General features: G+C 36.9%; 1 protein-coding gene across 1 annotated transcript in view; it reads left to right on the top strand.

Annotated features, from left to right (window-relative positions):
- The window catches only part of CCSER1 (coiled-coil serine rich protein 1), a gene marked incomplete at its 3' end in the record, with an annotated part of 1,087,168 nt that extends 1,059,827 nt beyond the window's left edge, over positions 1 to 27,341 (top strand). Inside the window, exon 11 of the mRNA XM_084881902.1 lies at positions 26,856 to 27,341. Coding sequence (XP_084738028.1) covers positions 26,856 to 27,341 — 486 coding nt within the window. The remainder of the gene's footprint in view (positions 1 to 26,855) is intronic.
- Between the last annotated feature and the right edge of the window lie 570 nt (positions 27,342 to 27,911).

Raw genomic sequence — 27,911 nt, 5'->3', positions numbered from 1 at the left:
TATATGTGAGAATGGCAAAACGAATGTTCTAGTGCCTTATCTGAAGCATGTGGGGACTGGGAAGCCCGCACTTCTGGTAGGCTATATTGCTGTTTCTCACTTTGAATAATTGTCTCATGAATAATGAGTTTCACATCCTAGTCATTACAGATGCTTTATTTTTTGCTTGTTCACATCTTTCCTCTATCCCATCCTCCTCCTTTCATGACATCCACACACCCTCATCTTACAAATGGGGGAAACAATGTTTAGAGATGCTAACGAATTTACTAATATTATATAGCCTTTAAGTGGTTAAGGTAGGATACAGTCTAAGAATGTTCTATGTCAGAACACAGATTCTTAGCTAGCATATTTTATCACCCAAAGTTATTTGTTAGCCAGAGGGAAATTTTGTACTGATGAGGATTTCAACAACAGACCTCCTGGACAAATGTGTAGAAGCTAACAAAGAGTTGCTACTTAAATACTTTAACCACATGATTACATTGAAGTTAATTAATAAGTAGGAAACAAAAGGAAATTTAGAATGTCAAGTTTTTCTAATTTGTTCTTCAATAGCTTTCATCTCTAGTGGCATTAGATAAGCAAACACTAGCTGCTGGTTCTTTCCCATAGCCGCCTTCTATTTTATATGCACTCTTTCCTTGCTCTGTGTCTTTGAAGTAGCATATTAAGGCAGAAGGGCAGCATTAGATGATCAATAGGAGCAGATTCAGGTTTGGAGAAAATAGTAGTGATGCTTCAGGTACAGCCCAGAAATCAATAAGGAGGAGTGCTTTTTAACAGAGTGAAAAAAAATAGAGCAGTTACTTTGCTGCAGCTAAATGGCATTTTGTGTTGGGTCACTGTCGATGCAGGGGGCTGATGGGCACCAAGTTGAGGGCCTGGGAGATAGGTAGTTGACATGGTTACAAATGTCATATACCAAGGAGATGATTTAATCTCAATTGGTAAATTATATCTCTAGTTTTGTGAACTGTCAGAGTCAGGAAATGTTTCAATCTTTAGTAAATTCAAAAAAAATATTGGAAGGTATTGCAATTTTAATTTGTCGAAAAGTTTCTCAACCTTGGCATTATTAACAGTTTGGATTAAATATTGTTTTCTTATGAGAGACTGATCTATACTCCTTACACACTAATAGTACCACCCACCCCATTGTGAACATAAAATATGTCACCTAAGAGGTAAAAACGTACCATTTGAGAACCTCTACTTATCAGAGAATATCTTTTTACCTGACTTGTAACATGTGCATGCATTCTTTCCCTCCGGATATTATTCTTAGATAGAAATAAAAGTTCTATGTGCACATACATGCAGGAGTAAAGTATCGCTGAGAAACATATCTAATTTGAGATAAGTCTCAAAATCCTTGGGGTTCCTTTTTCCTTGGTTGTATTTTGAGTAGATATGTTAGTTTCATTTGTGTATTGAATGGCAGTAATAGGTGGTCTTGTTCTTTTTTTGAAAATGCCTTAGAAACTACTCTTTAAAGGGAAAGGAGAAAGAGCACTATATCTCTGATCTACCATTCTGGGCCTTCAAACCTTGACTGAATTATTAATTGAGATTCTTTCCTTCTAAAACACTGCACACAAAAAAATGTTTGATTCTAAGTATGTATTATCTAGAAATGGCTTCACTCCCCTTAAGTGGCACTGTTTCTAATATGAGAATCCTTCTTGTCTAGCTTTCATCAGCTATATATGCTTCCCCGGGGTTCTGCATGAGCTATATCTGAGCTACCTTTATGGAAGTGTGGTTTCCTTCCACTTTTGGCTAGATAGTTCACATTATTGATGTTTACTGAGTTAAAATCAGGTATACCCTTGAGCTAATATTTGGATGCCATTTCTAATGTTTTAATCTCATTTCTAGTCATTTTCATTATTGGCAGTAATTCCTTGGATGTAATGAGCAGAGCTTACTGTTTAATCACATCATACCTATTAGTATCTTCCATAGTTATAATTTCTGGGCTGCAGTTATTTGGGACATTTGCCAGTCTACTTTGTGTGAGGACACAAAGAGGTTTACATAGAGTTCTTTGGTTTTTAAAAAGAAAAAAATATATCTTCAATATTGTGATAATTCTGATTCACTTGTAAGCACCTTGTTACCTTATTGAAATACAAGTTTTGCTATTTCACAAGAGATTGACTACTTCTGGGCTGCACTAAGTAGTACAAATATTATGTAGGGTCTTATACAAGAACTATACATAGTTTAAAAATTATAGTATGTTGATAGACCACAGTTCTATCTTATGAGACAAACAGGGGGAAAAATGCAGAAAGGAATGCTGCAATTCTACAATTCTTCAGCTCTCAGGTGTGAACTTGAAAGAACATTTCCTATGCTAGGTGATGAGAGGAATAAGAAAGACTCTACAATAGCCTGTTTTGAAACATTCTAGATGTTGGAATGCTCTCAAATTTTATTTGTTTATTTAACAAAATGCTCACAGCATGCTTTGTTAGCAACACCACCTTCTTTTAAAATTGCCTGAGCTGTTGTAGAGTGAAATGAAACCACTGCACAGCAGTATGTATAGGAAATATGGTGACCTCTTTATCGAGTCTTCATTCAACACACACAGATTCAACAATCCTGAATGTCAGAATCAGGGTTCCCTGTACTTATGGAGTTCCAGTTGAGGGGCAGAATATATAATTCTCTACTACTTATCTCAGTGATCAGTTTATTCCCAGCTTTCAGAGAAAAAAATATATATATACTTTAAGAGATAAAGGGTAAGGCTGTAAGAGTGTTTGGAGTCTAAATGGATTAGATATGTCTGTGAAGAGACATGATATCACAGGAAAATCACCCTCACTAAGGTGCTGTAAATATAAATTTGGAGGAGCTTATTTTATATTGACAAGGCTTTGAGCAACATGATCCAGTCAAAAACACCCTAATGTACAATTTTTCTGAAAGTAAACTTTTCTTGGCAATATAGTAAACCCAATATTTACTTAAAAATGTTTCATAATCTGTTTATATTACTGAAGAAAAGCAGCAAAGTGATGTTTTACATATATTCTGGCAAATAAAATATTACCTTTGGTCCTATAATATGCAGGTTACAAATTCAACATGTGTAACTATTTCTGAAACTTATTTGATGGCTATATTTATTTTTTCATGATTTATCTGTACTTTAACTTTCTGTATAAAGAGCAATCAACTTAGTTTTAAGTCTTGCTTCAGGTATCACATTTTTCCCCCCAGAGGCTTTAAACATTTTATTCTTTGCCTATTATGTGAGACATTTGAAATTCTGATAATGTAACTTTAAATATAATCACTGTTTGTGCCACATGCCTTCTTTTGTCCCAAATAAGTATATGCATTCTGACTTGCCTTATTTAATTTTACATTGGGCTAATTAATGTTTAATGACCTAACTAACCTACCTAAAATACTACTTTGTCATGTCATTTACCTCTAATCAAATTTCAATCCAACTTCATTGATTAAAATTATAAATTCCTTAAAATTAGCAGGCAAACACAGAAGATAGACAACTTATATGTATGATCACCTTTTTTTTCTCTCTCTCTGTGAACATCCTGTTCCCAAAATAAGCACTGTAACATATACCTACTCCTCATCATAATGCTAGCAATGCCCTCCTGACTACAGTAATTCAAGTTATATTCATTCTGGAGTACTTAGCTGAGAACATATTTCTATATTCGATCTCTCCCTTTTTTAACCATTTCACTCAATCCCTTCCTTTCTCCATTTATCTTAAGGAAATTTTTATGGAAGTTAGTTATATCAGAAAGTAGTCTAGCTGAAACTTGTTTGGCTCAGTGAATAGAGAGTTGGCCAGACTGAAGGGTCCCAGGTTCAATTCCGGTCAAGGGCATGTACCTTGGTTGTGGGCACATACCCAGTAGGGGGTGTGCAAGAGGCAGCTGATCAATGATTCTCTCTCATCGATGTTTCTAGCTCTCTATCCCTCTCTCTCCTCTCTGTGAAAAATCAATAAAATATATATATTTTTAAAAGTAGTCTAGGTTCTCAGGAAAAAGCTATGAACAATTTGAGCAATTACTGCTCTCATAGAACTTAGTCTAAAATAAATGGGTGATAATGTATTGTACATTTAATACCAAAGAAAACTGCTATAAAGAAAAATTATAGGGTGTGTTTGTATTGACATTATAAACATACTAGTGGCCTGGTGCACAAAATTCATTCACTGGCGGAGAGAGGTCCCCACAGCCTGACCTGTGCCCTGACACAGTGCGGGAGCCCCGCAATCAATCAACCCGAAGAGGTAGGCTATACCTACCCATCCAGGGCTCCTTGATGGATTTTCCCAAAGAGGTAGGCCAGAGCTGCAGATACACAGGCCTCCGTGCCACATGGTGACCCGCCGGCCCCACCTCCCCCACACCATGCAGAGGAGGCTGGGCTCCCCAAGGCCTCTGTGCTGTGTGGGGACCTGCCAACCATGAACCATGCCCCCCAGGCCTCTTCACCACACTGGGAGCCACTGGCCTCATCTCCATGCCCGACAGACCTCTGCACTGTGTGGGGACCTGCCAGACCTGCCCCTCTATGCCACATGGAGCCATGGGATCCCCAGGCCTGGCCATCTATGGAGCTGGGAGGAGGTGGAACTCTGAGGCAGACTCCATGACATGCACGCGTCAAGCCCAGCCCTGCCCATATGTGTCCGCCTGCTGTGCATGAAGCCATCTTGTGATGACATGAGGGAATCACAGCATGATGTCATGAGGACCACCTTGGCTTATTAGTAATATTACTGGCCCAGTGTGAGAAATTCATGTATTTGCGGGGGATGAGGGGTGTCCCTTAGCCTGGCCTATGAGTTTCACAGTGCTGGAGCCCTGTAATAGATTGCCCCAAAGAGGTAGACACCACCCACCCATCTGGGGCTCCTCAATAAATTGCTCCAAAGAGGTAAGCCAGAGCTGGGGGTCCCACCCAGAGCAGCTGTTGTGACCCACCCCCACACGGCACACACAGAGTCAAGCCCTGCCAACCGTGGTGATAGATTGTGATGGCGTGATGGCTACCTAGGCTTTTATTAATATAGACTAGAGGCCTAATGCATGAAATATGTGCACTTGGGTGTGGTCCTCAGTCCAGCCTACACCCTATCCAATCTGGGACTCCTTGAGGGATGTCTGACTGCTCTGGGATCAGGCCTAAACCAACAGTGGGACAACCCTGCTGGCTTTTAACCACTCGCCTGCCTGCCTACCTGATTGCTCCTAACTGCTTCTGTCTGCCAGCCTATTCACCCCCTAATTCTCCTCTGCCAACTTGATTGATGCCTAACTGCTCCCCTTCCGACCTGATCACCTCCAACAGCTCTTCCTGCCAGCTTCATCACCCCAATAGCCCTCCCCTGCCAGCCCGATTACCCCCAACAGCCCGTCCAGGCAGGTCTGATCACCCGCAACCGCCCTCTCTTGAAGGCCTATTCATCCCCAACTGCCCTCTTCTGTCAGCCTGATCACCCACAGCTACCATCCCCAGCTGGCCATCTTGTGGTGGCCATCTTGTAGTGATGTGGGGGCAGCCATCTTGTGACAATATGGGGTGGCCATCTTGTGATGAAGTGGGGGCGGCCATCTCATGACAACATGGCAGCAGCCATTTGTGATGACGTGAGGGCATCATGCAAAGGTGTGACCACCACCTAGGCTTTTATTAGTATAGATTATATCTCAATTTAAAGTGTAGGTTGTAATAAAGTCTTAAGAATATTCTGGGGACTGAGTTATACTTACCAGGCAAACATGAAAAGGAAAACAATCTAGGCAGAAGATAAAAGATGAATGATTTAAAGGATCTAAGGAAGGGGAGAGTTGCTCATATTTAAGAAACTCAAAATTCCTAATGTCTCTAGAAACTCAATGATTAATGGAAGCATTGTTCAGGAAGAAATTAGAAAGGTCAGGGTCATATAGACCATTACAACAATTTTTATCTTCTTGAAATTCAGTAGTAAGATATTGAAGGAAAATAAGGAGATCAATGACATGAATAGATTTGCATTTTAAAAATGATTTATATAACTTTTCCTGGAATGTGTGGAGGTATGAAAGAATAGGTACAGTAACCCTGGCAGAAGGTGATGGCAAGTTTACCTTTTACTCGAGGATGAAGGTGGAAAGAGTTGAGCATAAGGATGGTAGAACCACAAAATAGTGATAGGTTGAATGTTAGGGAATAAGAAAGGGGAAATTCTCAAGAACAATTCCAAATATTCTGTATTGTCTCCATTCATTTATTTGTTCAACAAATATTACTGAAGTTGTTAAGAGTAATTAAAAGCCAGAATGATGCAATTTCCAAGAAATCAGTAAGAAATAAACAGTACTGAGATGTCTGTAGCATAGTCACAGGGATAGATAGATAGATATGCTCTGAGAAAAAGTTCAGATTGCAGTATAAGTTAGAGATTTGTTCACATAAAGATAGGATGTAAAGTAATGGGAACAAATGAGATCTCCTGGGGAGAGTGAAAAGAATCTGGACTCAAACATTGTGACAGAAAATTGTCTGCAAAGAAGACTGAGTTGTCACGACCAGAGAAGCAGGAGAACAGCCAGGAAAATGAGATGTCACAAATACCAAAACATGATGGAATTCAGGATGGAAGTAGTTAGCCCATTAATGTTTCTTAATAATAAAGAATATGTGATCTTATAAGTATCCATTTGAGTTAACAACTTAGAGGCCTTTGAGAAGAGCAAAAGCTAAGCTGGAATGAGTTGATAAATAAGGGGCGAGTGAGAAGTTGGAGCAATCAAAGAAAGCAATTCCTTGGAAAATTCTGTTTCACGCTGAGAAATTCTGATGTTATAACACTTATTTTTCACCAAATATATTTTTTAACTTGAGATACTTTTGTATTATTGCTTTAGTGATTTATTTAATTTTGCTTTTTATTTTAAACTAGGGCACCAGTGCACAAATCTGTGCACCTTGAAAGAAACTGGGCTGCGAGGCTGCAGTAGACACAGGAGTGGGTCTTGGCCCATCCTCTACACTCCTCTGGACCTTCCAGCCACAACCCCTGATCCCCTGTCTCCTGGCAGCCCTGCTTCTGCTGCTACCACTCCCACATGCTCACAGCACAGGCCCTGCTCACACCCACTGATGGTGCAGAGAAATTGGGCCCAGCCCTGGTAGCAGGTGCCAGCAGAAGCTGCTGCCCAGATCACCCCTCAGGAGCAGGGGGAGATGGAGAAGCCCTCGGGGGTGATCAGGACTGGAAGCCACTCCTCACAGTCACATATGGCACCAAGTGATAGGGACCAGCATCAAGGCACCTGCAGCGGATGCAAGTGGGGCCAGTGCAGGCAGCAGGTGCTAGCACTGGGTGGGACCGCAGCAAAGAATTTTCAATAACCACCAGAGGCTCACTCTAATGACAAACACTGGTGTCCCACCTTGGTCTGGCACCCCGCTCACCTGCTCCACCATCTCGCCACAACCAATGCCCCCCATGTTCTGCACACACCTCCTGGTGGTCAGTGCATGTCATAGTGACTATTCAGTTTTTCAGTTGTTCTTGTTGTTCTGCCATTTAGTCTATTTACATATTAGCATTTTATTATATAGGATAAGTTTAGTTCTTAAGTAAAAGGAATTCCTAATCACAAGATTGTATATTTGTTTCTTCAACTTGCTCGTTGTGTGGGTTCTCCATAAGAATGAATGAATAGATGAAAGAATAAATAGTGATGACAGAAAGAACCATGGAGAATGAGCAATATTAACAGATCTGGTATGAGAGACTCACTGTCTCTTTTTTTAGGACTAGATTTAGATTTAAATATTTTTTGAAGTCTTCCCATACTGATTGTAGGGAATTACTCAGGCTCTTCAGAACATCACACACATGATCTATTAAATAGTTGTGTTTTTTGTTTGTTTGTTTTGTGTGAGTGTATGTCTTTTTTGAGAATTTATTTGCCATCTACACTAGCATCTGACAATCTGTCTTGATATTAGATTGAAACCATCCTTATTATGATCAGGATATGGATTCATTTCAGCCTTATAATTCTAGCATATGGGCCTTCTAACACAGACTATTGAAATGCAGGAGAAATCACACCTGGTGCCATGAAAGAATTAATCCTCTGACTCTAGATCACTTCAGTCTGAGGAATGCAGAGAGATGTACCCTAAGCCAATGTCTTGTTACCATGTCTTCTCTTTGAACTGCAACTTATTGTAGCAGAACACTGTTAGCAAAGATCAGTGCATGCATGTGTAATCTATCATCACATGCTTACTCCTTGACCTTTCTTTATCACAAAACAGCACAAAATGCCTTCCTTTGTACTACTCTAAGAATTTATTGACATATCCATCCTTTTTATTCCACAAACTTAACAGATATAACTATCTATATAGCCAGTTCGTGAATGTTGCTGAAATACAAAATAATTGCTGGAACATATAATTAAATATTTTAATCCAAATACTTTTAACCTTGTTATTCTAATGTCTAATGCATGTCCTGTATCTCTGCATTAAAATGAAAGTTGATAGGTTTTACCTGGAAACAATAAACAATGCTTTTGTAAGTCTGTAATTGGTTATTAATTTCCACTAACATCTTTATAAATTTTGCTAAGTAAGCAATTTATCAATTCTACTCAGTTTCCTTATGAAATCAAGGGGATTGAACCACATTAACTTTACCGTTTCTACTTCATCTTTAAGTTTTTATGATTAAATCAAAATGAAAATATTCATATTATTGAGTAGGTTATATTTAAATTAATAAAATGACAAAACATGTGAACAAAATGAAAATGATTATTTAGATATTAGCAATTTTGTATGTTTCATCTCACTCTCATTATATTTCGTACTTTGTTGATTTTTTTTATATTTAATTATTAATTTTATAATTTTAAAGGATTACCAACTTTAAAGCTGATGGCCCATCTGTTTTCTCTTTGTTGGCAGACTTTTTGAGATGGCTCTGAGTTTTTGAAAGCACTATTTGCTTTAATAAAGTATCTTTTCAGAAGAAAAAAATAGCCTTACCATTACTCCTGAAATTCCATAGTAAATGTCTCTAATATCCATAAACACATCTTATATAGGAAAATATTGTTATTTTAAAAATTGCTATTATTAAATAAACCTCTTCTCTTCAAGTTTTAATTCTTCACATGATAAAAAAAAAACATATCTTTGTAATCCCATGCTTCTTTTAAAAATTGGTTCTAACTTGTATTTAATGATATTGAAGACAAAGAAAGAAAAAGTAGAAATACCATAAAAGGAATTAAATGAAATTGAGGCAAGTGATTTGTTAGAGAAAGAATTCAAAGGAATGGTTATAGGGATGCTCAAATGTCTGGATGACAAATAAACACAACTCAATGAGAATTATAAGAAGCTAAATGAGAATTTCACCAACATGAAAAGGAATCAAGAGAACATGATGACATTGCTGCAATAAAGAACACAGTGGAAGGCTTCAACACGACTGAAGAAGATGAGGACAGCAAGTTAGAAGACAAGGTAGAAAAAGCACCCAAGAGCAGTAGCAACTAGAAAAAGAAAGACTTAAAATGCAAGAGGGGTGCCTAAGGAACCTTGAGGATAACACAAAATGAAACAACAACTGCATAATAGGGGTGCCAGAAGGAGAGGAATATGAGTGAGGAATATAAAACCTGTTTAAAGGAATAATGACAGAAAACTTCCCTGATTTGGAGAAGAAAAAAGTCACACAAGTCCAGGAAGCACACAGAGTCCCAAACAAGATGAACCCCCCAAAAAAACTGACACCAAGGCACATCATAATTAAATAGCTAAACATCAACAACTAAGTAAGATTCTTAAAGGCTGCTAGAGAGGGTCAGAAAGTTACTTATAAGGGATCTCCCATTAGACTATCAACTGGTTTCTCAACAGAAACACATCAGGATAGAAGGAAATGGAATGAAATATACAAAATAATGCAAGACAAGGGACTGGATCCAAGAATACTATATCCAGCAAGACTATCATTTAAAATTGAAGTGAAATCAGGAGCTTCACAGACCAAAAACGGCTAAGGGAGTATGTTACCACCAAGCCAGCAATGAACTAAATATTAAAGGGACTTCTGTAAAAAGAAGAAATAATAAGGGAAGAAAGAACACAGGCATACAAAATAAAAATGATGACAAACAAGTACCTATCAATAACCATAAATGTAAATGGACTAAATGCTCCAATCAAGACATAGGGTAGCTGATGGATAAGATAACATGACCTATATATTTATAGTGCTGTCCACAAGAGACCCGCCACAGAACAAAGGGCTCACACAGATTGATAGTGAATGGATGGGAAAGAAATTCAGGCAAATTTAAATAAATGAAACAAAGCTGGGATAGAAATACTTATATCTGACAAAATAGACCTTAAAATAAAGGCCATAACAAGCGATAAGGAGAACCACATCATAATACTAATTAGAATAATTCAACAAGAGGATATAACTCTGGTAAACATATATGTACCCAATGCAAGAGGACCCAAATACATTAAAAACAAAACAAACAAAAAACTGGAAGATATAAAGAGAGAGATTGACAGCAATATAATCATAATAGGGTACCTTAAAACCCCATTGACACCAGTGAATAAATCCTAAAAAAAAAAAAAAATCATCAAAGACACAACAATGTTAAATTACTCCTAGCTCATATGGAATTAATTGACAACTTCAGAACATTTCATTCCAAAGCAATAGAGTATAAATTCTTCTCAATTGCGCACAGGACATTTACAAAGATAGACCACATATTGGGACACAGACAAAGTTCCTTCAAATTCAAGATAATAGAAATCATATCAAGTATCTTCTCAGATCACAATGGCTTAATATTAGAAATCAACTACAATAAAAACAATCCAAAAAATCCAAACACTGGGAGGCCAAATAGCATGCTATTAAATAACGATTGGGTTAACAATCATATCAAAGAAGAAATAAAAAGCATCATGGCATCAATGACAATGAAAACACAACAATTCAAAATATATGGGACACAGTGAAAGAAGTCCTGAGAGGAAAGTTCAAAGCTCTACAAGGCCTACCTCAAAAATACTAGGAAAAAAATGTAATAAAGTATCTAACCCTGTAACTTAAAAAAAAAAAAATTTAGAAAGAAAGCAACAAGAAAAGCTCAGAGTAAGCAGAATGAAGGGAATAATAAAATCAGAGTGGAATCATGACATAGAGAGCAAAATAAAAAACAAACAAACAAAAGATCAATAAAACCAAGAGCTGATTCTTTGAAAGGATGAACAAAATTGTTGAACCTCTAGCCAGGCTCACCAAGAAACAAAGAGAAAGTACCCAAGTAAAAAAATCAGAAATGAAAGAGTTAAAGTAACAACCGACCCCACAGAAATACAAAGGATTGGTAAAAAAAAAAAAAAAAAAAAATACTACGAACAAATCTACTCCAACAAACTGGACAATGTAGATGAAATGGACGTATTCCCAGAAAAATACAATCTCCCAAAACTCAATCAGGAAGAATAAATAAAATAAAAAAAACCTGAATAGTCCTATAAATACCAATGAAATTGAAGCAATATGAAAAAAAAAAAAATTCCAGCAAACAATAAGCCTGGGCCAGATAGATTCACAGGAGAGTTCCAGCAAAAACTCAAAGAACTAAAACCTATCTTTCTCAGACTATTCCCAAATATTCAAGAGGAAGGTATACTTCCAAGCTCTTTCTAAGAATTCAGCATTACCCTAATACCAAAACCAGATAAAGACAAAGAAAGAGAATTACAGGCCAAAATCCTTGATGAACATAGATGCTAAAATCCTCAACAAAATTCTAGCAAATGGGATCCAGCATTACATTATAAATATCATACACCATGACCAAGTGGGATTTATTCCTGAGAAGCAGATGTGATGAGACTGGTTGGAGAGCCCTGCCATGGCCCCATAATTGCCCTGCAGAGGGAGGCCCACATCACCCTCTGTGGGGTGATTGATGGGGGGATCCAGGATCCATTGCTCCAAAGAGAGAGGCCCAGGCCACCCTCTGCGCAGCAATCAATTGTGGAGCCCCACCCAGGTGGGCGGGGCATTCCTCTGTGGGGTGATTAATTGCGGAGCTCAATGATTGACTGTCCCAAAGAGGAAGGCCCAGGTTACCTGGTCAATAGCACTGTGAGTGTGGGTGAGGCCTCCCTCTGAGGTGCCATCAATCATGGAGCCCAGCAATCCATCTCTCAGCAGAGGTAGGCCCAGGCCACCTGGCTAGCAGTGCTGTGGTAGGTGTGCAGGGCCTCACTCTGTAGGAGAGATTAATCTGGGGGCCCCACAATCAATTGCCCCACAGAGGGATGCCCAGGCACCGGTCAGTGTCACTGTGGCAGGTTTGCAGGGCTGGCCAGCGATTGCCCCTCAGAGGGAGGCTCAGGCCAGCCAAGTGATCATACCCCATGCCTGTCACCCACAGAGTGAGGCGACCAGGGGCCAGAGGAGGGGAAGATACTGAGGTGGGGGACAGGGTGCAGTGATGTACAGATGGCAAATAGTGGCTGTGGTGTGGGTAGGGTCAGCTGCCAGCAACCAGGGGAAGGAAAGCCCTGATAGGCCCTGATTGCTGGCCAGTAGTAAGGATCCTACCCAAGGGGTCCCGGATTGCCGGAAGGCACAGGTTGGGCTGAGGGACAACCCCCCATGCAGAATTTCATGCACCTGGCCTCTAGTACTAATATAAAACAATAAATATGAGCCATTTACAATTGCTGTATTTTTATTTCATTTCTTTTGCCAGGTTATTTTGTACATTAGGTAAATAATGTCTTTGTTTTAGAAGTCTCCTAGCAGAGTTTATTGGATAAAATTACTCTTTAGATGGAATCATTTAAGCAAGGAGGTTAGGATTCACTTTATTTAATCAGGCTAATAACTACTGAAATGAAGAGGAATAAATAGTAGTCTAGATTCTTAATTTTATAAGTATATTTTCTCATGTATTGGATACAACAAATATTTCTATCTTATAAAACCACAGAAATTGGCTATAAAGACTGAATTACTCACACAAAAGACATTATGTGAATATAAGAATTTCTGTGATTATTTTTAATGCTGCTTTTATTCAAGAAACATTGCACCATCTAATATGTGCTAGATATTTGGAAGCAGTGTCTAGACAGGAGACTCATTTTTCATGTTGTTGCTGTAGTAAACCACTGCAATTGTCCATTATTGTGATTTGTTGTGCAAACACATAAGAGCCATTTCCTCTTCATTTCCCTTAGGAATATAAATTTAGCTCAAGCCCTCACTTATTCCTTTTATTTAGAAATCACATTTTTCTGGAATATCACTTGTTCAAAATTATACTTTCTTAGGTTTCTTCTGAATTGAGTTCTTAATTATATGCCCACATTGCTTTTATAAGCAGTACTTGTCTGAAATTCTGATTTAAGTCACCTTTTAACTAAGAATTATTTATAGAGACTTGGTTACAACACACACACACACACACACACACACACACACACACACTCATTATTGACCTTCAGGATTAATCCTGTACCAAGTTCATTTGCTCTAGTTATAGTCAGAACAGTCAAGCATAAGCCAAATGGCTTATGTAAACACACACACACACACACACACACACACACACACACCTGTTGCATGTTTTAATTTTTCTTGTGGGAAGAGGAACATACTTTCCTCTCTTGGGAACTTTGCCTTTTAGCTGACTTTCCTAACATTTACCTTGCTTATCTTGGTCAAGTTCTTAAACCTAGCTGAATCCTAAATGCCCACCAGAGGATATAATATACCCTAAAGAATTTAGGAGTGAGGTTGAGTCAGAAGAAATAATTTCACTCCAGACAATTTCCTCTTGGTAATTTGTGCATTCTGAAAAAAAATAGGTTTTGCCTGGCCAGAACTTTAAATGTTTCTTTTTGCTTATTATTAGAAGGCTTCCTGCTTGCAAAGCACTTACTACTTCTCTATACAATCTATCTGTGGTAGAGCATTTCTTAGACATTCGACAAAATTCTTCTTTATCACTGAAAACAGATTCACCATCTAAGGATATAAAAAGATGCAGCAATGTGCCAAAATCCACAGAGACATGCCCTGGTATTTATAACTGCTTTAGAAATCCTATTCGTCAGTGATGACAAGGAAAGGACAGTCTGTAATTTTTAGTAAATGTAGTTTGAATTCACACTGACACTTCAATGGCTGTCACTGAGAAAGAGGGACATTTCAGGTCCACCAATTACTTCACACCAATAGATTGGGTTTTGTAAAAGCAAAAGGAACATTTGTTTTTTCAAGCAGTTCATGACACTGTTAATATTCCTCCACTTCCTGTCTGCACTGGAACAGTTATGTTTTAAGACCTCTGTTAGAGCACTGAATGAAGTGCTGCCTTCCGAATAACCCAATGCTTCCTGGGTTATTCGGAATGAAGAAACCCTTAGATTGTATATACCATACAGTATATGGTGCTTATTTGTCTTGTTGATCAAGATTTATGCTTCCAATATTTATCAGCAGATTACATTGATTTAGTAAATGAGTTAATATTTTAAATTCATCACTGTAAGGAAGTATCTAGCCTATAAAGAGCATTATGTGCTTTTAAAGGACAAATAGTATAGAAACCTAAATTTGCTTTCCTACTGGTAAAAAATTATTTTTTAATATTTTGACTTTTTATCCTCACCACCTGAGGATGCTTTTGAATTGAGAGAGAGGAAGGGAGAGAGAGATCGATTGGTCACCTCCTGTACATGCCCTGACTGAGAATCAATCCCATATCCACATAAGTTCCCAACTGGGAATCTAACCCACAACTTTGTGCACATTAAGATGATGCTCTGACCAACAGAGCCACCCAGCCAGGACTGAAAATGGTTTTTTAAAAGGATAGCTATTTCTGTATGTGGCCTATTTCTTTCTAGAAGTACTGAATTGGTTACTTTTAACTGTCTGACTTAAGGAAGCATTATAGTTTAGGCTAGTGATACTCAACTAGGGACAACCTTGCTCTCCAGGGCATATTTAGAAATGTTTAGAGATACTTTGGGTTGTTGTAGTTGGGTTGAGGTGCTATTGGCACCTAGAGGTGGAGGCAAGGGATGCTTCTAAGCATACTGCAATGCCCTGGAGAGTCCCCTATAGAAACAGTGTAATCCAAAATGTAAATAGTGCTGAAACCGGTTTGGCTCAGAGGATAGAGCGTCGGCCTGTGGACTGAAGGGTCCCGGATTCGATTCCAGTCAAGGGCATGTACCTTGGTTGTGGGCACATCCCCAGTGGGGGGTGTGCAAGAGGCAGCTGATCGATGTTTCTCTCTCATCGATGTTTCTAACTTTCTATCCCTCTCCCTTCCACTCTGTAAAATATCAATAAAATATATTAAAAATTAAAAAATGTAAATAGGTCTGAAGTTAAAAAGTTACTGGCTTAGAGCTTGGATATTGAAATCCAAATGTTTGAAATCCAGTTCATCTTCTGCTGCCTGCTAAACCTGGAATTCTGGTAAGGAAATTCTGGTAAAACAAAGCCCATATCTTGACACATTATAAATATTCCTCGAATCTTAGTGATTATTATAAACTAGAGGCCCAGTGCATAAAATTCGTTCATGGGAGGTTGTCCCTGAGCCTGACCTGTACCCTCTCCAATCTGGGAATCCTCAAGGGATATCTACTGATGGCTTAGGTCTGCTCCTCATGGTTCTCTGCTCTCTGTGGGGCCTGCCTGCTCCACACTGCAGCAACTGCCAAGCAGGCCACACTTGCTTGCTCTCTGGTAGCTGCAGTGATGGCCAAGCAGGCCATGCTGGGTGCTGCCAATGGGCTGAGCTTCACTGCTCCCAGGTTGCTGAGGCCGTGCTGGGCGCTTGCCTGCTCTTGGTGTTCACCACAGCTTCAGCCAATCAGGCTGTGCTGAGAGCTGCCTCTTCCCTGCTGTCAGTCTCCATGGAGGCAATAAGTTAATTTTCATACTCACTTCTGATTGGCTAGTGGGCACCATGAAGTGACAGTCAATTTGCATATTTTCCTTTTTATTAGTATAGATAAAATCTGAACTAAAGTGACTTATAAGCCTTCTAATCATTTTTCTAAAATTATATAACATATGTTCTTTTGAATTTAGCAAATTTAAGAATATCTTCACTATAGATCTTTTCAACATTAGGTATCAGATAATCAGGTTTTGAAAGCACTCATCACCACATTGTGTAAATTATCAACCTCATTAAAACTAGGATAGAAACTAGTGTGGTAAAGTTTTACAAGAAAAAATCATTATGTCTCTTCCAATAGACTCCATTGTCAATAAAGCAATAAAGCATTTTCCTGGAATGCTATATAATCCATCCTCTAAAAGTAGGACAACAGGGGTTTCTTTAAGGTGTGTGCTTCAATGGGGAGGGAACTATATACAGAGCACTTCCATTGAATTTTTCTTTAACATGTGTCACAATGCTAACATAACCTTTCTTTAAGAGAATTTACAAAGATCATTAGAGAGAAAAAAATATTAACAAAGACCCTTATGACAGTATCCAGGATAACTACATAGAAAGAAAGTAATTGTGAACAAATAGAAAGATATCCCATTCTGTATTAGTAATTGGAATAATTACTATTATTAAAATGCACTTACTATCCAAAGCAATCCACAGATTCAATGTAAACTCTATCAAAATTCCAATGGCAATTTTTTTTTCACAGAACTAGAACAAATAATTCTAAAATTTGAATGGAACCACAAAAAATCCCAAGTAGCCAAAGAAGTATTGAGAAAGGAGAACAAAGCTGGAGGTATCATTCTCTCAGGTCTCAAACTATATTATAAAGCTATAATAATTAAAAATTTTATGCTATGGCATTGGCATAAAAACAGACACACAAGTCAATGTAACAGAATTGAAAGCCCATAAATAAACCAATCTCCATATGGATAATTAATTTATGATAAAAGCGCCAAGAACATAAAATGGGAAACAGATAGTCTCTTCAATAAATTGTCTTGGGAAAACTGGACATCCACATGAAAAAGAATAAAAGTAGACCTCTATCTTACATCATACACAAAAATTAACTCAATGTTAGCAAATGATTTAAATGTAAGATTTGATACCATTTAAGACTTGATGCCATAAAATTCCTAGAAGAAAATATAGTTGGTAATCTGATACACTTTCTATCAATATTTTTGAGAATTTGATTACAAAGGCTTGGGCAACAAACAAAAGTAAACAAATGGAATTATGTCTAACTAAAAAGTGATTGCATAGCAAAGGAAATCATAATCAAAATGTAAAGAAGATATTTGCAAATCATATATTTGTTAAGAAGTTAATATTAATGAACTCATACAACTCAACTACCAAAAAACACATGATTGAAAAATGGGCAGACCATTAGTTCAATTTGTTCAATTTGTTAGAGTGTTCTCCCAATAAGCCAAGGTTGTGGGTTCAATCCTTGGTTCAAGCACATAAAACAATCAACCAATTAATGTATAAATGGGTAGAAAAACAAATTTATTTTCCTCTCTCTGCCTTCATTTCTCTCTCTAAAATCATTAAATATTTTTAATATAATAAAATGAACACAGATGGACAACAGGCGCATGAACAACTGCTTAACATCATTAATTACTAAAGAAATGCATATCAAAGCCATAAGCAAATATCACCTCACTCCAGTTAGAATGAATATTATATATTTTTAAAAAAAGACAATAAATAACAAGTGTTGAAAATGATGTAGAGAAAAAGGAGCCTTTGTACATCATTGCTGGGAATGTAAATTGGTGCAGCCATGAATAGAAAACAATGTGGCAATTCCTCAAAAAATTAAAAATAGAAATACCATATGATCCAGCTCTCCCACTTCTGGGTATTTATCTGAAGAATATGAGAACACTAATTCCAAAAAACATATGCATTCCTCTGTTCATAACAGCATTGTTGACAATAGCCAAACTTCGGAAACAACATAAGTATCCACTGATGGATGAATGAAAAAATATATGATATGTATGTATAGACAACTAGGGTAGACCTGGAAATTGTTATGCTAAGTGAAATAAGTCAGATGAAGAAAGACAAATGCCTTACAATTTCACTCATATGCAGAATCTAAAAAAATCCACAAGATAATATTGAATAAGCAAAAACAAACTCATGATTAGAGAAAAAGGTTGTGGCTATAAGAAGGAAATGGGGGATGGGTAAAATGAGTAAAAGGGATTTTATTTTATAACGATGGATGGAAACCAGACTTTTTGTGGTGATTAATTTTGGTAGTGTACACAGATGTCTAGTTATAATATTGTATACATGAAATATATATAATTTTATCTCAATAAAAATATATCCAAGATTTATTTATAGATTTTAATATGTTATCAAGTGATATTATTTGTACATACCTTTTTTCAAAGCACTTTTCATATGCATAATCATATTTAATGGTAGAGATGGATTATTGACTTTACAATATTGAAAGTTTTTATTATTCTGCCTTTGTTATAGAGTTTTCTCTGTCATTCATTTATTATACTGCCTCAACTGGTGCCATCAACATTTATTTTCTGCACTAATGAAGTGACCAGTCCAGTTAATCTTCAAGTCTGGGCAGTATCAAATGGGTCACAGTCATTTGTTGAGTTTGTATATTAAATGATATGTTACTACTGTTACTCAGACACCAGAAATTATACATTTTATAAATTAGACAAGATTCTGATTGTTCTGCTTATATTTATGAATTCAAAATGTTCAAACAAATGAAATATATAGGAGTTGAGTTAAAGATATGCCCAGTGCTTTAATGGGACTACTTTTTTATTCTTGGCTTGGCCAAAGAAGTTTATTTCTGTGTCATGTTGATACATGGGAAGAAAAGAGATTAAGAACCACTGCTTCACCATAACTCTCTTTCTATTCATTTTCCACAGTTTTGATGCAATGTACTTAAAGAGATTTTTTTTTAGTTGCTTTGATATTTAATGCTATAGACATAACATCACACAATTTTGGTGGTTATAAAAGGTTTATTTTCTCTGACGGATATCTTATAGTTACATAATATGTCTTACTTTATCGGGGAAGGTACAATTAAGAGGGAGTTGAAACTATAAAAACATCCTTGAAAAGTAAACTCTCCTTTGGGAAAAGTCATGCCCAAGAGAGAGGAAGGAAGGGAAACAAAATAGACATGCCCAGTGCTTGGTAGTTTAAGATTCAGATGATACATTAATCTGTATACATCAAAGTAATCAACTCATTCAGCAATGAGGGGGAAAAAATATCAAGGAAAAGAATGCTCCATCCTATAAAAAAGGCTAATATGCAAATAGACTTAATAGCAGAACAACTGAACAACTGGTTGCTATGACATGCACTGACCATCTGGGGGCCCACACAGAACATGATGGTGTTGGCAGCAGGCATCAGAGTGTGGCAAATGGTGGGCATCAGCCACAGCTGGATGGTGGAGCAGGTGAATGGGGTTTCCAGACCAAGGTGAGACACTAGTGGCTGTCATCAGGGCAAGTCTCTGAGGGTTACTGAAAATTCTTTGCTCCCACACGCCAAGGTCCTGCCCAGTGCTTGCACCCACTGCTGCCGCCATATGCCTGCCTTGATCGTCCCTCAGGGCTTCTTCACTTCCCTCTGCTCCTGAGGGGCAATTGGGACAGCAGCCACCACTCAGACCTGCTGACAGCACAAGCCTTGCTCACACCTGCTGCTGGCGCTGGCCCCAATTGCTCCATGCAGTCATTGTGTAGGAGTGGTGATGATAGAAGTTGGAGTGGGGCTGCAGGCAGACGGGGGACTGGGGGCCATGGCAGGAGGGGCCGGGCAGGGGAGGAGGATGGGCCAAGACCCAACCCTGGGCTACCATAGCCCTGTAGACTACAGTTCCTTTCGAGGGGCATGAATTCATGCACTGGGCCCCTAGTATTATGTAAACTGTCAGTGAAGAAAGGAATCATGGTAATAGGCTTTTCTGGAGTGTATATATATTAATGAAATAATACTAAATACCAAGCACTGCTATGAGTAGTGGATTTAGCATTAAACAAGACAGGCAAAGTGGTTTTTCAGTTGGTTTGGGTATAGAAATACATAGGGTTCAAAATTTATATTCTTAAAAATAAAATATACAGTATTCCGCATTGCCTATCTTAATTGATCTAAAGGACTCATTAGTAGGAAACCATGAACTTACTCAGGAAGTGCATTTCTCAGTGTGCATTATCATCTAAGAGTTACTACTCAGCTTCTACTACTATAAGAACTCTGACCCATGATACTTGCTCACTTTAATGTAATTGAATAGTATTTATTCTTTTATTTGAGTTCAAATTATAATATTGGTATTTTTAGTAAACATTGTGATTTTTTAAAATACTATTTAACATCAGTCATTTTTCTAATGTAAATCATTTTTTTCTACCTAGATATTAGGAATTGATTCGTATGTTTCTGTACATTTAGGAACAATTCTAGACGTAAGACAATACTATTTTCTGTTAAAATAAAGAAAAAAATATATATTTGTGTTAAGTTCTAATCAACGCAAGAAAGAATCACAGGTAGTAACAGCTGATAACATTTTTGGCAGTTGTCAGTATAGTTCCCAGAAAGGAAAAACTTCAGAAAAAATACATAAAATTCATCAATCAGTGATAGAAATATTGCCATATGCCCCGTTTAATTTTATTACCCTACTTTAATAAAAATGGGACTGTACACATTGGCAGGATTACTTTATTCATAATTTGCATCAGTTATGAGACAATTTTTTAAAGATAATAAGATCCCTAAAATTAGATGAATCTTTAAAATCAGTGCTTTCAAATAGGTCATGGTTGTAACAGAGTTTGCACTGCTGTATGTATGGATTTTATAGCTTCATATTGTCCTTTTAAAAAAAAAATTGAGTTCAATACAATATTGGTACTACGTGTGCTGAGTTTTCATTTAAGAATATCATTCAAGAACTGTTTACTACAATCTTGTATTATAACTAGTTATTTTGTATATGAAAACACAGTAAAAAAAAGATGTAACATTTATATGAAAAAATGAAAATTATATATATATATATATATATATATATATATATATATATATACACTTATAATTGGATCCCTCAATTCCATACCCTCTTCTAAAATTAAACCAAATTTTTTATGAAATTTAAAGAGCAAGTATACCCACATGTATATCCCCCTGAGATAAATGTGAATGAACTGTCTATCAAACATAAGTAACTGAAGAAAGAAGGAATTGCATGAGAGGTTGGTGTTACCAATTATTGGGTCAAACTGGTTATAAGTAAATGGAATATAGTTTTTGTTTGTTTTAAATAGCATGGGTTTTGTTTGTTTTTCCTTTCTTGGTGGTATGTATAATAAAATCACTGATCTTGAATTCAATGAAATGCAGACTACCTGCTTTCTGAAGAAATTAGAGAGAAAATATAATGGAGAAATAAAGAATTGATTATATTATAATCTTAACACTTTAATCACTATATTTTCCATATACCCATCCTTTACTAGGAGCTCTAAGGATAGGCAATAAAATGGCTGTTTGACAACTAAATGGCCTAAAAATTAACCTATGAGTTTTGGGAAATTTAGTTCAGTTTTGAGGAGGATGTAGCTAAGCATATGAACTGAAAATCCCCTTTAGGGATGTGATCCCAAGAGCTGCATAAAGAATTAATTTCTTCATCATGCTACTAATTGGTGTTATTTATTTCCCTCTGGGCTAAGTAATCAAATGCAAATATTTATGTGCCAAAATATATATTTTTTTATATTTTGAATTAAGTTGATTTTTCCTACATTTGTCTAAACATGTTCCAAATAGGTAGAGTAAATATATATATATATATATATATATATATATATATATATATATATATTTATCTGTATATAAATAGAATCTTAGTACTGGAAAGGGAGTTAAATGAATATTAGTATTTCTTCACAATCTTTTCCTCATCTCTTTCAACAGGCTCAGAAAAAGAAGCTCACAAAATTAATTTATTCATTCAAGGTCACTCCATTTGATAGCAGCAGAGTCAAGATTGGAGTATTTGCTAAAAGTTCAATATTCTTACCATTATGCCAACTTGTCTCATAATATATAAAACATACCAATTGGATAATCAGTGTAGTAGATGCTGTGGTTGTGCTTCCATTCTCCCTTCCTTTACCCCAAACGCACACTCCCCACACACAAACACAGGCTTTCACAATGAAAGCTTTCATTTCCCCAATTGCTGAAAATGTTGGCAGCTGATAGCATTCAAGTTAAGTTCCTCTCCAAGAATTACTCCTGCAGAAAAATAATAAAGAAAAGCCTGCTTTCTCGAGGTTACACCCCTTTCCCAGAGGCTGCCAATGTCCAATAAGTATAAGGCTCCCCACCACTTGTCTAAATGGGAGACAACTATGAAAAGTCACACAAGCTGTAGATTGCTGTGTGATTATCTGAGAGAGTGCCATTGCAGAGCACTTCAAAGTCCCCCTTCGCCAGACCCCGCCTCCTTCAATTCTCCACTGGCGTTGGCTTGAGAATACACTCCAATAAATGTTTTTATTGTCTCAAGTATTTTTCTCAGAGTCTGTTCTGGAGAACCAAACTACAACAATTAATGTAAAATTACTTAAATATTCTGATTAAATGACTTTGCTTTTATTAAGTCTAGATGGAAATATTAGCTTCCAAATGTGCATCTACCAAAGTAATTTCTAGGCTTATTGGTCACTTTACTTCATTCATGTATTTAGTATTGTTTCTGTCATTAAGATAATCATGTATGTCAACGCAGGTATGATTGTGAATCTTCCTTTCATAGATGAGGAAACTGGTGGCTTAGAATCTTGCTATGGTCACCTACCTGGAAAGTGTCTAATTCTGGTTGATGCTCCCGTCAGACTTTAAGCTGCTTGAAGGCAGGAGCCGCTTCTTTTATGAACAGCACCATTTCCCTTCATGTAATGCAGTGCCTTGCTCTCAATGATAGTCAATAAACATTTATAAAGTGAATAAATTAATCCATATGTGTCTGACCACAAATCCTTGCCATTAGCCCCTGTGCCACACAGTCTCCTACGTATTTGATGACCCCTGGATTAATGGTGAACATCATAAACAACTAAAAAAGGAGGGGTGTGGGGATTTGAAGTCTAAGGTGTCAAAAGCAATCTGTGTGAAGCAAACAGGAATGAGTAATTTAAATATGCATTTTTCTTTAAAAATTGAGAGGGAGAGCCTTGATTTTGTATCTTTTTATGGTAGATACTCAGGTTCCTTGTAGGTATCAGATGCCATATCAGAGAAAGAGTATTGAGGCTGCCTGAAGGTTAAATTGTATTCTTTTAATATACCTTTATTAAAATTGTATATTCAATTTAATGTACTATCCTATGAGGACTAAAATATCACATAAAGAAAATCATGGATATTTCCCCCAATGTAATGTAATGAGATGATCTCCACCCACCTTCTCTACTTTCCTAGGCAGCAACTATAAAAATAGAAATGAAAAACATTTTCACTAATAATGATCACGATGAATTTACTAATGCCTCTTTTGTCCTGAAGTGAAAGTTTTTTTTTTAATCAGAATATTTTACAAATAGCATCCAGGATGTGTCTAACATTTGGCTGCAGATATTAAGCACAGGGTTGATTTAGAGCCTGCTGATTTAATAGTTAGGTAAATTTCTTATAGAAGTAAAGTTAGATGAAGAGAATATAAAAGCTTACTTTTCTAAGGAAATCCAAATACCTAGAGTGTTGGAAAAGAGTCAAGAAGCAGTAATCTAGAAATGTTTCTGAAGAATGAAAATTGAATCAAAATAGTTTATTCCTTTTATCCCCAATAAAGTCTCTGAAACGCCTGCTATAAATCGGGCAATGCTTCTTTTATGCACCAGATAACCAATCTGACTTCCTCTACTCCTCTACTACAGACGAGTTAAAGTGGCAAAGTATAGAGAAGGTCTGCTATAAGTAGGCACATAAAAACCAGAATGAACATTTAACAATCAAGACAATTTTTATAAAAGAAAAGCATGATTAGTAAAATATTTCAATCTGAAAAAGCATATGCACACCCCAAGTTATCCCCCAATACACCTTAGTTTTTTGCAGAAGAGCAGAGAGATTCATCTCAGTGATGGTAATCTTGAAACATCAGTTTAAGTTACAAAATTGTTCGGCTTGTAATTTATTTTAGAAAAAAAAAAAGTGATACCTTTCGGAAATATGTGGGGCTCTGCTGGAAGGCTGAATGAACTTGTGGTTCATCAAGCAGACCATCTATCCCGCACTAGTATAGGTACAAACTCACTGAGCCTCAGTTTTCTAATCTGTATAATGAAGATGAGGGGAACTACTTCAATCATCGATTGAATATGTTAAGGCATTAGAAGAATGCTTGGCATATAATAGATGCTCATAAACAGTATTTAGTATTATCTCAGCAGCTAAACATTATTCAACATATGCTTATTTTTAAATGCTTAATATGTGTCTGAGAATTGAATCAGGAGAACAGAGTGGATATAAGAGAAGTGGACAGATGACTTGAGGTTGCATTTTTCCCCCAGTACATTAGCAAGAACATGATTTGAAGGGGTACAAAGAAAAGAGAGAAAGCAAAGGTAATTTCCATGTGTTAGCCTGATAGGGATGACATTTATTACGAAGGAAGCTATTTGGGGAAGAATAGGTTTCAGACTCAAAATCATGTTTGTTTGTTTTTATTTGGTTTTATGTCAAATTATGATATTAATCAAAGTGATGGTGGCTGGATAAGGGAATTGGGGTTCAAAGTAGAGATCAGGTTTGCAAAAATGGCTTTCAAGGGAACAATGAAAAGATGATCATTCAAAACTATTCCATTTAGATGTCAAGTATCCAGAAGTTTTCTGGCTCCTTCAGAATGTTTTATACCAAGCTACTGCCATCTGCTCTACTTTCTTCTCTCTTTCTCTTCATTCTGTGTATCAACAATAAATCCCACCCTTTTATCACCAGAGCAATAGGACAGGTAATCAGTTTCTAGTTCAATGTGTTTTTCCAAACCAAGCGTTTTCTTCCACTTCAAGAGGAATTCTGGTACCAGCTTGTAATGTGTGCTTTCCACAGCATGACTCAATGAGCTATGTTTTGTTTCTATGAGAGGGTACATGCTGGGCTGAGGGAACCCCACACCCCTTCCTGAATGCATGAATCTCATGTACTGGGCCTTTAGTTAGAATATAAACATTGTGAGAAAGAAGATGGCATATACTTGTGGACCTGATTTTGATTAATAATGTGTATCCAAAAATTCTAAATGAAAGACATGCTGAAATTTCTTTTAGGTACTCTGTTGTCCTCCTTAGGTCAATGTTATGACATTGTTTTAGTTCAGGGGTCTTCAAACTACGGCCCGCGGGCCACATGCAGCCCCCAGGGGAGTCTGATCCTGCCCGCCAGGTTTTTTGGGCAGTGAGCGCAGCCGAGGTGTTACAGTAGGAATTAGTAGTTCATATAGTCCGGCCCTCCAGCTCTCTGAGGGACCGTGATCTGGCCCCCACTTTAAAAAGTTTGAGGACCCCTGTTTTAGTTCCTAACATTTCTAGGTTACCTCTTTGCTGATACAAATAATGACATTGATCATTCTAAAACTCTATGCACATTTATTTAAGTAAATATAGTGTATAAAATCCAGCAAAATAACCCACAAATTAATAGGCTCATACATTGATGTTCATTACTTATTCAAATTATCTATATTCTCGGGTAAATCTATAGAATTCAAATTTAGGAAATTAGATAAATACATTTTAAAATTCCTTTTAGTTCAATGACAAAATGAAATGAGCTATCAAGCCATGAACAGACATGGAAGAACCTTAAATAAATATTGCTAAGTGAAAGAAGCCAATCTGAAAAGACTCCATACTGCACAATTCCAACTATACAATATTCTGGAAAAGATAAAATGATGGAGATGATAAAAATCAGCAGTTACTAGGAGTAGGAGGCATCATGGAGAGATGAATAGGAAGACCAGGGAATATTTTTAGGGCAGTAAAAATGCCATTATAATTTTGTCCAAACCCAAAGGATGCACAGCTCCAACAGTAAATCCTAATAGATTTGGGTGATTATGCTGTGTCAATGTAGTTTTATTCTTGATTAAAAAAAAAAGTGCCACTTTGGTGAGTGATGTTGATTTGGGGGAAGTTATGCACGTGTACATTAAAAATTTCTGTACCTTCCTTTCAATTTTCTCTAAACCTAAAAGTATTAAGCCTTCAGCCCTGGATGAGTGGCTCAGTTGGCTGGTTGGAGTGTCATCCCTTTCAACCAAGAGTTTCGGGTTCAATTCCTGGGGCTGATGGTGGGGTACATGGCTAAATTGTAGGTTCAATTCCCAGTCAAGGTTTGTGCTGGGGGTGGTGGGAGCTGATGGATGTTTTTTGTCTCTCTCTTTCTAAAACTGAATTAAAAAAAAAAAAAACACAAATATATGCTTGAATTTTTAAAAATAATAATAATTAAAGCTTTTAAAATAATGTTTTTTTCAGAACAACTTAACCATCTATTACTATTGGTAGTAATATTGCACTGGGAAATTTATTCTCATGGAGAATTCTATTGATTTTTTTAAGGCTTGTTGACTATGTAGGGTTTTGCACACAAAATGTGAAAGTATCACCCCTGTATTCTGTGAATGTATTTCTTAAGCATCATTTTCTTTCTGTGTCCTTACCATAGGCTACATATCGAAACCGAGTTGTGAGCCAAAGTCTCAGCACAAGGGACAGAAAAGCAATACATACTCCCACCGAGGACCGTTTTAGATACTCGTCAGCTGACCAGACAAGCCCCTACAAAAGCAAGACCTGTCAACTATCAAGTCTATGTTTAAATAATTTCTTAAAGGACAAGGAGCTAGTGGAAGTTATCAAACACTCAAGAGGAACTTATGAAACCCTCCCTTCAGAGGTCACCCAGAACTTAAGGGCCACTGTTGGGCAGAACCCTCTGAAGCCAACAGCTAAGACTGAAGGGCTCCCTGTGTCCTCAGAGAAACCAAAGGACCAAGCTGCTGTGGCCCGACAGCACTCAACCTTCACAGGCAGGTTCGGACAGCCCCCGAGAGGGCCGATCTCTTTACACACGTACAGCCGAAAGAATGTTTTTCTCCACCACAATTTACACACCACTGAGCTGCAGACACTCGGCCAACAGGATGGGTAATTAAATCACCCTATTCTTGTGTCTGAATAAAGATGGTTAGTGTTTCTCCTTCATAGCTCACCTTTCAATTGTCATGTACTTTTTATTTTTTTGTTATAAAAAATGAATTGTGCACTTTTGTTTTTGTTTTTAGAATGAGGGTTCAAGCATGTTCATTGAAATAGGTTTAATAGCCTTGAAGGTGTTATTATATAAATATGTATAATGAATGGGACCATCTTGCTGGTTTATATAGGCCATAATTTATTTATTTTTTATCTTTATCAGTTAACTGATATCTATTGAAGTTCCTGAAAGTAATATCAGATAGTACTCTATTCATTGAATGGTGTAACTGTGAAAATAGATGTGAGGAATAAGTAGATGATGGAATTGTAAAGAATTTTAAATTACATTGTTAATAGAAGGAAAAGAGAAGATGGATCTTAAATCTTATATTTGGTGGTGTATTTATTTGAAGAACGGAGTTTGCTTGCATGTAACCTAGAGATACGTTTGTCTCTCTATTACATACATTCAAGCTTATCTAGTCACATTATAAGGGGGGTGTCTATTTCTTTTGCCTCTAAA

This window comes from Pipistrellus hanaki (genome assembly GCF_964339955.1).
Source record: "Pipistrellus hanaki genome assembly, chromosome: 1".
Taxonomy (NCBI): domain Eukaryota; kingdom Metazoa; phylum Chordata; class Mammalia; order Chiroptera; family Vespertilionidae; genus Pipistrellus; species Pipistrellus hanaki.
Note: the sequence above shows the minus strand (reverse complement) of the source record. Positions and strands in the feature narration are given on the sequence as shown.